The 12748-nt window shown below is 31.1% G+C and overlaps 3 protein-coding genes across 3 annotated transcripts; all 3 read right to left on the reverse strand.

Annotated features, from left to right (window-relative positions):
* Positions 1-616: 616 nt before the first annotated feature.
* LOC147466334 (uncharacterized) lies at positions 617-5067 on the reverse strand. Its single transcript, XM_086535639.1, has 3 exons — positions 3123-5067; positions 1548-1706; positions 617-1282 (listed from the first exon to the last, which is right to left on the reverse strand). The coding sequence occupies exons 1-3, from the start codon at positions 4353-4355 to the stop codon at positions 617-619; spliced, it is 2058 nt and encodes a 685-aa protein (XP_086391765.1). The 5' UTR covers positions 4356-5067.
* A 327-nt stretch (positions 5068-5394) lies between these two features.
* Positions 5395-7107, reverse strand: LOC147466335 (baculoviral IAP repeat-containing protein 3-like). The gene is made up of 2 exons (XM_086535640.1): positions 7047-7107; positions 5395-6692 (listed from the first exon to the last, which is right to left on the reverse strand). The coding sequence occupies exons 1-2, from the start codon at positions 7105-7107 to the stop codon at positions 5581-5583; spliced, it is 1173 nt and encodes a 390-aa protein (XP_086391766.1). The 3' UTR covers positions 5395-5580.
* A 567-nt stretch (positions 7108-7674) lies between these two features.
* On the reverse strand, positions 7675-11173 carry LOC122260270 (putative inhibitor of apoptosis). The gene has a single exon (XM_043027461.2). It carries the CDS (start codon positions 9328-9330, stop codon positions 7675-7677), a length of 1656 nt encoding a protein of 551 aa, XP_042883395.2. The 5' UTR covers positions 9331-11173.
* Between the last annotated feature and the right edge of the window lie 1575 nt (positions 11174-12748).

Below are 12748 nucleotides of genomic sequence, written 5' to 3' on the forward strand. Positions count from 1 at the left end.
TCTGAAAAATAATATCTTACAGAGGCAGAATTTGCTTTTAACCTGTCTACATCATTATAATTCATTAGATTCGATTCATTTAGATTAAATAATAAAGAATTTTTAATAAAATCATGAATGACTAACTTTGTCTTGACTATAGCAAGGCATAATTTTCTAAATAGAAATATGTAAACGAGTAACGTTATAAAAAAACACAATTGTTACAATTTCATTTAACTGTGATGTAAAAATGCAAAATGTGAGAAATAAAGACCCTATTAACAATATTACACCAGCGCCTAACGCCTAACACTGTCCATTTAGCTGTATTGCTTGAATCTTGTAATGAATTTAATCTGGTAAAATGGTGTTTATCTTCTTTACTTTCCAGATTATAAGCCGTTACACGTGACGCGTTATAGCTTACCATATCAGTATATTTTGAACCAGTATGTAAATATTATATAGTTATGGAATGTTGTTTGAGTAATATATACAAATATTTCATTTCATAATTATTTTATTATTATTTGACATCTCGAAAAATATTATATGTACAGAATAAATATTATACTATATATATACATATACATATATACAACTATTATTCATATGTACTCCACTTATACTTAATTTAAATCACGGTAGGTTTAATTATGTATTCGATTTCCATTCTACAAATGGGACAAGTTCTCAAGGGAAGAGTACATAATGTACAAGCAGCCATATGTGTACACGGAAGATACACCACACGTTCATCATTATCCATACACACTTTACATATGCGGTCTTCACGCATTTGTTCAAGTGAACTTTCTAGATTCTTTGTATTTGATAAAGTTTCTTGAGATGTAAAGGTTTCCATGTTCTCTATTTCCATGTTCTCTACATTAAGTAAAGTTTCTTGAGATGTAATGGTTTTCATGTTCTCTAATCTTTTACTTGTATTATTCACAGATGTAGATGGAGACTCGCTTCTGGATGAAAGTGATTCAATTCTAGATCGAAGTGACAGAATATATGCATCTTTTGTTTCACTTATTAGATGTCTAATGATTGATGGTGGTTCAGGATCATTTTGTTTCATGTCACAAATATATGGATCTATCCTTAAATACGGCCAGCCGGTCTCATCAATATGTTTTTTGAGAGTACTTTTAGCGTTTATCGTAGAATATCCCAATGCTAATACACATTTGACAATATCCAATTCCATCATTATATCCAGATGATCATATGAGTTATGTAGTGCAACTTCTGATGATAATTGATCTTGAATGTTATCAATAATTTTTTTTTCCTTTCAATAAAAGGAGATAGTCACAATTTGGAAACCATTTAGCATGTTCATGCAACGGTATGTCATTTTTCTCCCAATTGCGAATAATACCGCGACAGTGAAAGCATTGAACATGGTCACTTATACCACAATAAAAAAATCCAGCTTCGGCAAGAGCTTGTGGTTCTTGACCAACGCATTCAGGCCAGTCTTTAAAGCTTTCTAGTCTTTCTTCTTTCGTCATATTACTTGTTTTAGAAGTAGTATATTTCAAAACACCCTTTACAAATAATTTTTCTCTCTCTGGGGAGGGCTTATATGTGTCTCGATCTGACAGCTTATCGAAAATGTTCATCTTCACATTAGGAACATTTAATGTAAATTCCCCTAAAATAAAGGAACATCTAGGGGAAAGACGTTTATGCTCATTCCTTACTATATCACCCTTTTCAAACATAATTAATATTATATCACAAAAGATACATTTAACATAGTCTTTTACTTTCAAGTAAAAAAATCCATCAGCAGCTAAATCTATAGGTGATATCCAATCGATCGGCCAATTGGTAAATGTCTCTAATCGAAACTTCTCCCAATATAATCTGTAATGAGCACCATTGGTACCTTTGGTAAAAGCCTTATGTATACGAGGCTTACAATACTTCTCAATATTTTCAAAGGAATATAAACTTTGTGCAAACAGACATTCGGGGCTTCTCTCCTTGTGAATTTGTATAATATCATCTGATGTTCTAATAGTTTTCAGATCAATTGTTAAATCACAAGTAAAACACTTTATATGGTTGTTAATGTAGAAAAATCCAGCTTTGGCCAATAGTACATGGTGTATGGGTAATTTGTATATATCATAATCGGTAAGTGTAAATCTTCTGAATGTATTCACCCTGTTTTGTTCATGAAAAAAATTATTATGGATTAGCTCCTTATCCTTATCCGTAAGCATCGTCAATATCACGACCTTTATGTGTTCAATGTTTTATCATGTATGATAAAACGCTTGTACATACCGGTAGCGGTTAACTTGTCGTCAAGTGCAATTATTTCCATTATAATAACAGTATATTCCCATATGTCCTCAACATCAAGTAATATATCGTTATATATTTATTTTTCTCTCGCAGGATTATATCTCACAGGATATACACATTCTCATAAGATATACACAGGATATATAAAATGTTACAATTTGTCATAAAGTTTATTTATATGTTTTTAGTCTATAAGAATATTCCTATTTTTATAATCTTTATAAAGATCAAGTAATTACATTTTGACTATACCATAACGGTTAATAGAAATTAATGTTTTCTTAATTTTAAGATCAGGTCCGTAAGTGCTACCATATCTGTGGTAAAAAATACAGAATAATATAATCAGCCATAGGTATTAGCCATTTATCAATGGAGTATTGTCGATAGTTAAATGGTTTCCATCGGTCCTTATCATTCTTGAAATTCCCTCTATATATATCTGGCTTCATGTTACTTTTGAGTCCCTTGAATGTTTGTTCAGGTGACTTGGAAATCGTTTCTGTCGTCAAGCGCAATTATTTCCATTATAATAACAGTATATCTCCATATGTCCTCAACATCATGTAATATTTCGTTATATATTTATTTTTCTCTCGCAGGATTACTTCTCACAGGATATACACATTCTCACAAGATATACACAGGATACATATATATATATATATATATAATGTCATGTTTTCATTCTTTAAGAATATTCCTATTTTTATAATCTTTAAAGATCAAGTAATTACATCTTGACTATACCATAACGGTTAATAGAAATTAATGTTTTCTTAATCTAATAAATATTTTAAAATCAGGTCTGTAAGTGCTACCATATCTGTGGTTAAAAATACAGAATAATATAATCCAGCCATAGGTATTAGCCATTTATCAATGGAGTATTGTCGATAGTTAAATGTTTTCCATCGGTCCTTATTATTCTTGAAATTCCCTTTATATATATCTGGTTTCATGTTACACTTGAGTCCCTTGAATGTTTGTTCAGGTGTCTTATGATGAAATATCTTATCTTTTTTCATAATTTTTTTACTAGTTGGTAGATTCTCTTTCTCATATGATATAAGTCTACTCATTTCTATTCGCTTGTTGCGTTTGAGCTTTTTAGGTAATTGTTCAAGTGTCTTTGTTTCTTTTTTTCTAGATTGTAATGAAGAGACACAAGCATTCGAGAGTTCCTTTGATTCATTTTTTCTCGATTCATCTATTTCCATTACTTCGATAATTTTTTTGGGTAGAGTCTCGATACTGTATTTATTGTCTTTTGCTTCGGGTATAAATGCTTGACATGTGGGTGTTACAATATTACTTACCGAAGAGATTGGTGAAAAGGGAGGAGAAGAAGTATGTCTAGAAGACAATAACGTAATTGAAGTTTCAGAAACATCCGTGGAATCACCGTTATTCGTAGCTTGAACTTTTGTTATATCATTAATGAAAGGTTCTTCCCTTAAGTAGGGCCAGCCAGCTTGTTTAATGTGATTTTTAAGAGTATATTTGATAACAGATACGGGATAACCCATAGCTATTACATTTTTGACAATATCCAATTCCATCAATATTCCCATGTCTTGATCTGATATATTGTTCACTGCTTCTACGGGAAATTGTATTGTTTTTTGTCTTTGAACATTATCAATAAATTGTTTACCTTTCTTTAAAAGAAGATAGTGGCATTGTGGAAACCACTTGGCGTGTTCAATCCATGGTATATCCTCACTCTTCCAGTTACGAAGACAACCGCCACAGTAAAAACAACGAACATGGTCACTTATATTACAACTAAGAAATCCAGCTTCGGCAAGATCTTGTGGTTTTTTAATGACATATTCAGGCCAATTATTAAAAGATTTCAATCTACGAGATGTTGCCGTGTAAGACCGGATAATCGGAATACTCTTTAAAGGGTCAATATTTTCTCCTTCGGTTTTGAGTAAAAAATCTGGATCAAAGACATAATTTTCTCTAAGAGTGGGACAGTGACGATATTTATTATCATGTATTTCTTTTGGTATATCACCCTCGTTGAAATTACTCATTACTTCATAACAGAACGCACATGCGATGGTGTCTCCCGTCCTTAAGTGATGACAATGGCTATATTATATCCGTTAATGTTGAATCACTAGCTTTAAATTCCATTATTTTCATATGCCCTCATCGTTGAGTATCAATTTTATATCAGGAAATAATTCAGATTTATGTTAAATCTTATTTTATTTATCTATATCATCTTATGATATTACCTAGATATAATATTATAAAGCAGCTTGTTATCCTTGGTTAAAATATATATATATATATATTCAATCATAAATTCATAATCAATATTATATATTCATGATATTATTATTATTATTTATACTTTTATGTTTAATTGTACATATAATGTTGAAATATATTAAAATATATTAGGATTCCTTTTACGACGGATATTACGATGACACTTAGGACAACATGTCAAACCAATAACACAACATCCACAAACGACCACATGTGCACAGGATAGTAATTCTACATTTGCGTTCTCGATTTTACACACTTCACATTTGGGAATATCCCGCTTCTGTTCAGGTGTCTTTGTTTCTTCTCTTCTATGTTTATCGGTAACATATTTCCCTGAATTATTTTTCGTCCATTCTTCAGTGGGTCTCTGGTCTGTCTGTAAAATCTCGATATCGCATTCCATGTCTTCTATTTCGGGTAAAATCTCGATATCACATTCCATGTCTTCTATTTCGGGTAAAGATTCTAGAGCTGTAGGATTTTCAATGTTTTCTGTTTCGGGTAAAGCTGATTCATGTGATAATGTGGCATTCAGATTATCGTTACTTGTGAGTGGATTTGGACTGAATGTATCCAATCGTTTTTTTTTTCGTGTAAGGGCTCCATTGTCGGTTTCATTATGTTTGTAGACTCTTCTCAACTAGTACTGACAATGAACATGTATCGTATTTCAATAAAAAATTCAAGCTTTTCTATGTATATACATATGTATATATATATATATGTCCCCGACTCTACATAATATTTTGTTAGATTATTAGTTTAGGAATATACCCTCATCGTCAAGATATATTTTATTATTTTAGGATATATATATCAGGAAATAATTCAGATTTATATTAATCATATTTTATTTATCTATATCATCATCTTATGATATCGCCTAAATATAATATTATAAAGCAGCTTGTCATCCTTGGTAAGGATTCATAATTAATGTTATATATTCATAATATCATTAAAATGTAATAGGTTTCATTATACGAAGGATACCACATTTACACTTAGGACACTTAGGATATCGTGGCAAATCAATAACACAAGATTCACAAGCGACCATGTGTGTGTACAGGGTAGTAATAATACCTTTGCGTTCTTATTCTTACACACTTCACATTTGGGATTATCCCGTTTCTGTTCAGGTGTCTTTGTTTCTTCTTTTCTATGTTCATCGGTAACATGTTTCCCTGAAATATATTTCATCCATTCTTCAGTGGGATCCTGGTCTGTCTGTAGAATCTCGATATCACATTCCATGTTTTCTGCTTCGGGTAAGGCTTCTAGAGATGTAGGATTTTCAATGTTTTCTGTTTCGGGTAAAGCTTCTAGAGATGTAGGATTTTCAGTGTTTTCTGATTCATGTGATAAGGTGGCATTCAAAATATCGTTACTTGTAGTTGAAAATTTAGATTCGATTTTAGACCGAAGTGACTGAATATATGCATCTTTTGTTTCACTTATGATATGACTTATGATTGATGGTGGTTTGGGTTTCATAATTTTAGGATTCTTTATCAACATTTGATCCATGTCATCAATATATTCATCTAATCTTAAATAAGGCCAACCTGTTTCATTAACATGTTTTTTTATAGTCTCCTTAGCAATATTTATGGAATAACCCATACTTACTACACATTTAACAATATCCAATTCCCACAAGAGTTCACATCTATCAATTTCATCTCTATCCCTATCCAAGGCCTTATCATTTTCATTTTTAATAAATTCTATACCCTTCTCTAAATAAAGATGAAGACAATCTGGGTGCCACCTGGCGTGTAGATTCCAAGGTATATCCTCTTTCTCCCAATTGCAATGACCACCAGAACATTGGAAGCAACGAACATAGTCACCCACACCCTCATAATATAATCCTGCTTCGGCGAGATCTTGTGGTTTTTGGACTAGACAATCAGGCCACTTCTTAAAGCTTGCTAGTCTTTTTTCTATTGTCGAATATTCCTTCTTCGAACAAGATTGATAGGGGATACCAATTATATAATCATCTTCTCTACAAATATATGTGATAGGTCTGTCTTCATATTCATATGATGTATCAAAATATGAGAGAAAAATGGGAACATTATCTGTTTTATGCCCATTTATAAAGGGACAGTTTGGGGATTTGTGTTTGTGTTTTTCTCTTATCGTATTTATTGTATCGCATTTTTCGAATTCACCAATACTTACTCTACAGAAGGCACACGCAACATGGTCCTTTATCCTCGTATAATAAAATCCATCAGCAGCTAAATTTGAAGGAGACAACCAAACAATTGGCCATTCAATAAAAGATTCTAGTCGTTTCCATTCATAAATTAAACCAATAATACCTTCCTTATAAGAATAATAAGCCCAATCTCTATGAGATACTTTACTTATAGGTTTTTTTTTGAATTTCTGAATATTTTCAAAGCCATATAATGATTGCGCAAACGAACACCCGGGGCTTTTCTTCTTGTGAATCTTTATAATATCTTCTGATCCTATGATATTCTTCATATCCAACTTTAAATGACAAAGAAAACACTTTACATCGTTGTCGGTATAAATAAATCCAGCCTTAGCCAGTAACCGAGTGTCAATGGGATATGGTCTCTTGATTGGATTAAGATTGAATGTATCCAATCGTTTTTTTTCGTTTAAAAGCTCCATTGTCGGTTCCATTATGTTTGTAGACTTTTCTCAACTAGTACTGACAATGAACAATTACAAGCCTTGCTATGTATATACATATACATATATATGTCCCCGCCTCTACATAATATTTTGTTAGATTATTAGTTTAGAAATATATCCTCATCGTCAAGATATATTTTATTATCTTAGGATATATATATCTCCTCATCGTTGAGTATCATTTATTTATATATATATATAAGGAAATAATTCAGATTTATATTACATCATATTTTATTTATCTATATCATCATATGATATTGCCTAGATATAATATTATAAAGCAGCTTGTCATCCTTGGTTAATATATATATATATATATATATATATATATATATATATATATATATATGTTCATAGTTTCATAATTAATGTTATATATTCATAATATTAGTAAAATGTAATAGGTTTCATTATACGAAGGGTGTTATGTTGACACTTAGGACATTGTGGCAAATCAATAACACAAGATTCACAAGCGACCATGTGTGTACAGGGTTGTATTACTACATTTGCGTACTTATTCTTACACACTTCACATTTGGGATTATCCCGTTTCTGTTCAGGTGTCTTTGTTTCTTCTTTTCTATGTTCATCGGTAACATATTTCCCTGAAATATATTTCATCCATTCTTCAGTGGGATCCTGGTCTGTCTGTAGAATCTCGATATCACATTCCATGTTTTCTGCTTCGGGTAAGGCTTCTAGAGATGTAGGATTTTCAGTGTTTTCTGATTCATGTGATAAGGCGGCATTCAAAATATCGTTACTTGTAGTTGAAAATTTAGACTCGATTTTAGACCGAAGTGACCGAATATATGCATCTTTTGTTTCACTTATGATATGACTTATAATTGATGGTGGTTCGGGTTTCATAATTTTAGGATTCTTTATCAACATTTGATCCATGTCATCAATATATTCATCTAATCTTAAATAAGGCCAACCTGTTTCATTAACATGTTTTTCGATAATCTCCTTAGCAATATTTATGGAATAACCCATACTTACTACACATTTAACAATATCCAATTCCAGCAAGAGTTCACGCCTATAAATTTCATCTTCATCTTTATCCAAGGCCTTTATATTTTCATTTTTAATAAATTCTATACCTTTCTTTAAATAAAGATGAAGACAATCTGGGTACCACTTGGCGTGTAGATTCCAAGGTATATCCTCTTTCTCCCAATTGCAAAGACCACCAGAACAGTGGAAGCAACGGACATAGTCTCCCACACCCTCATAATATAATCCTGCTTCGGCGAGATCTTGTGGTTTTTGGACTAGACAATCAGGCCACTTCTTAAAGCTCGCTAACCTTTTTTCTATTTTCGAATATTCCTTCTTCGAATAAGATTGATAGGGGATACCAGTTATATCACGATATCTCCTAATATATGTGATAGGTTTGTCTTCACATGGATACAATGTATAGAAATATGGGAAAAAAATGGGAACATTATCTGTTTTATGCCCATTTATAAAGGGACAGTTTGGGGATTTGTGTTTGTGTTTTTCTCTTATCGTATTTATTGTATCGCATTTTTCGAATTCACCAATATTTACTCTACAGAAGGCACACGCAACATGGTCCTTTATCCTCGTATAATAAAATCCATCAGCAGCTAAATTTGAAGGAGACAACCAATTAATTGGCCATTCAATAAAAGATTCTAGTCGTTTCTTTTCATAAATTAATCCAATATTACCTTCCGTATAAGAATAATAAGCCCAGTCTCTACAAGATTTTTTATCTATAGGATTTTTTTTGAATTTCTGAAGATTTTCAAAGCCATATAATGATTGCGCAAACGAACACCCGGGGCTTTTCTTCTTGTGAATCTTTATAATATCTTCTGATCCTATGATATTCTTCATATCCAACTTTAAATGACAAAGAAAACACTTTACATCGTTGTCGGTATAAATAAATCCAGCCTTAGCCAGTAACCGAGTGTGAATGGGATATGGATTCTTGATTGGATTAAGATTGAATGTATCTAATCGTTTTTTTTCGTTTAAAAGTTCCATTGTCGGTTCCATTATGTTTGTAGACTTTTCTCAACTAGTACTGACAATGAACATGTATTGTTTTTCATTAAAAAGATACAAGCTTTTCTATGTATATATATATATATATATATATATATATATATATATATATATATATATATATATATATATAATTATATGTCCCCGACTCGGGATATAAACCAGATTAATGATATTCAGAATTATGATATTACATATTTTATTTATTTTATTTATATATTTTACACAATCTTATATATGTTATATAATTTATATAATACACATTAGATATATAATATCATATTTATATATATATATACATATATATATATGTATATAATCTTATGGTATCATCTAGACATATTATTAAAAAGTAGTTTGTCTATTATTAACTAATATATATATATATATTCATATTTGCAGTGCTCTCTGCTTCAAGTAATGCTTCTAGAGATGTAGGATTTTTAGTGTTTTCTGATTTATATGGTAAGGTTGCATTCAAAGTATCGTTACTTGTAGCTGAAAGTTTAGACTCGATTTTAGATAAAAGTGACCGAATATATGCATATTTTGTTTCATTTATGATAGGACTTATGATTGATGGTGGTTCGGGTTTCATAATTCTAGGACTCTTTGTTAACAATTGATTCATGTCATCAGTATATTCATCTAATCTTAAATAGGGTCAACCAGTACTGGTAACATGTCTCCTCATAGTCCCCTTAGCGATATTTATGGAATAACCTATACTTACTACACATTTAACAATATCTAATTCCATCAAGAGTTCGCTACTATTCAATTCCGTCAAGGGACTCCTCCTATAATCTTCATCTATATCCAAGGTCTTTTTTATTTCATTTTTATTTTCAATATATTTTATATTTTTCTTTAAGTAAAGATATGGACAGTATGAATACCACTTGGCGTGTTGATTCCAAGGTATATCCTCTTTTTCCCAATTGCAAAGACCACCACAACAGTGGAAACAATGAACCTGGTCACCCACACCATCATAATAGAATCCTGCTTCGGCGAGATCTTGTGGTTTCTGAACTAGACAATCAGGCCACTTCTCAAAGCTTGCTAGTCTTTTTTCTATTGTCGAAAAATCCCTCTCCGAACAAGGATAATAGGGGATATAAAAATTATTTTCAGCTTTCATCGACTTATATTTGTAATTAGGATTGTCTTTTCTTGTTGAATATATTTCAAAGATATTTGAGAAAATTTGGGGAACATTTTCTGTTTTATGCCCATTTATAAAGGGGCAATTGGGAGATACGTGTTTATGTTTTTCTCTTATCAAATCATGTTCTTCTCTTATTATATCACTCTTTTCGAATTCACCGATTACTCCTCTACAGAAGGCGCATTCAACATGGTCCTTTATCCTTGTATAATAAAATCCATTAGCAGCTAAGTTTGAAGGAGATAACCAATCAAGTGGCCAATCAATAAAAGTTTGTAGTCGAAATTCTTCCCTTTCTAAAACAGTATAACATTTCCCATTAGGATATGTCGAATAACTAAATGTCTTAAGTATTTCTTTTTGGATTTCTGAAGATTCTCAAAGCCATGTAATGATTGTGCAACCGAACACCCGGGACTTCTCTTCTTGTGAATCTTTATAATATCATCTGATCCTATGATATTTTTCATGTTTTCACAAAGAAAACACTTGACATCGTTGTCGGTATGAATGAATCCAGCTTTAGCCGTTAACCGAGTGTTAATGGGAAGTCGTCGCTTCATAAAATTAGGATTGAATGTACCCCATCGGTCTTCTTCATGTAAATACTCCATTGTCGGATTCATTATGTTTGTAGACTCTTCTCAGCTAATACTAATAATGAACATATATATATATATATATATATATATATATATATATATATATATATATATTGTATTTCAATAAATAGATGCAAGCTTAGTTTATATGTTTGTTATGAAATGATTATATATATAATTATATGTCCCTAACTCTACATAATTTTTTTGTTAAATTATTAGTTTAGTAATATACCCTCATCGTCAAGATACATTTTATTATCTCATTATATATATATATATACATGTAATGTCAGATGCATATATACAAAGGTCCAGTGTCTTTGGTAAATAAATAATCAAATATACATAATATATTAATATGAATAACATTACTAAGAGCAAGATACATCACATTTAACCACATATTCAATTCTCTTTTTATAGATGGGACATATTTGCAAGCACGCAACACATTCTCCACAAGCAATCATATGATTGCACGGAAGAAACATTATATCTCTTTCTTCAGTGAAACATATTTTACACATGCTTTTTTTTTCATATGCCTGTTTATGTGTCTTTATCATAGGATTCTTTTCTTTTCCTAAATCATTAGATTCCATTACATCATGAACAGATGAGGGCTCATTCTCGACTTTGGATGAAACTGTTTATTTTTCTTTAAAAAAAACATAGGGGCAATTTGGGTACCACCAAGACAGTAGAAACAACGAACATGGTCACTCAAATCTAAATAATAAAATCATGCTTCGGCAAAATCTTGTATTTCTGAACGATACGCTCAGGCCACTGGTCAGTTTTTAATATATATATATGTATTATTCTAACTGTTCATCGAGTTAAAAGATAATTAGTATATGGTTTGGTGAACTCTGAAAAGAAATATCTAATAGAGGCAGAATTTGCTTTCAATTTATCAACATCTTTGTAATTCATTAAATTCGTTTCATTCAAATTGAATAATAAAGAATTTTTAATAAAATCATGAATAATTAATTTTGTCTTGATTACCGCAAGGTATGATTTTCTAAATAGAAATATGTAAACGAGTAACGTTATAAAAAACACAATTGTTGCAATTTCATTTAACTGTGATGTAAAAATGCAAAATATGAGAAATAAAGACCCTATTAACAATATTACACCAGCGCCTAACACTGTCCATTTAGCTGTATTGCTTGAATCTTGTAATGAATTTAATCTGGTAAAATGGTGTTTATCTTCTTTACTCTCCAGATTATAAGCCGTTACACGTGACGCGTTATAGCTTACCATATCAGTATATTTTGAACCAGTATGTAATAACTTTATAATATTTTCTTTACCTCCTTCTAAAAAAGTCGTGACAGTAGCATTGGGTCTTCTGGATAAAGGTTGTCCTAAACTGTTCATAGTCTTTGTACCGAGATATTCGAAATAGGCTTCTTGTAAAAACGTATCAGTCCTTGATCCGACGAGTGGTTTTTCATCAAAATATGTATTTAAAAATGATTCGTAATCATCTTCCTGGTTACCATTAGATGTATTGTGATCATTTTCATCCGCGTTGTTCATCTCTGAATTGATTGCAATCTCAATCAAGTCTTTAGGTGTCACCGGAGCTATTTCCACAGAGGTTAAATCCGTTGTAGAT

The sequence above is a fragment of the Penaeus japonicus genome, unplaced genomic scaffold (assembly GCF_977035675.1).
Source record: "Penaeus japonicus unplaced genomic scaffold, GWHDUDI00000001_assembly GWHDUDI00001681, whole genome shotgun sequence".
In the NCBI taxonomy this organism is placed as follows: Eukaryota; Metazoa; Arthropoda; class Malacostraca; order Decapoda; family Penaeidae; genus Penaeus; species Penaeus japonicus.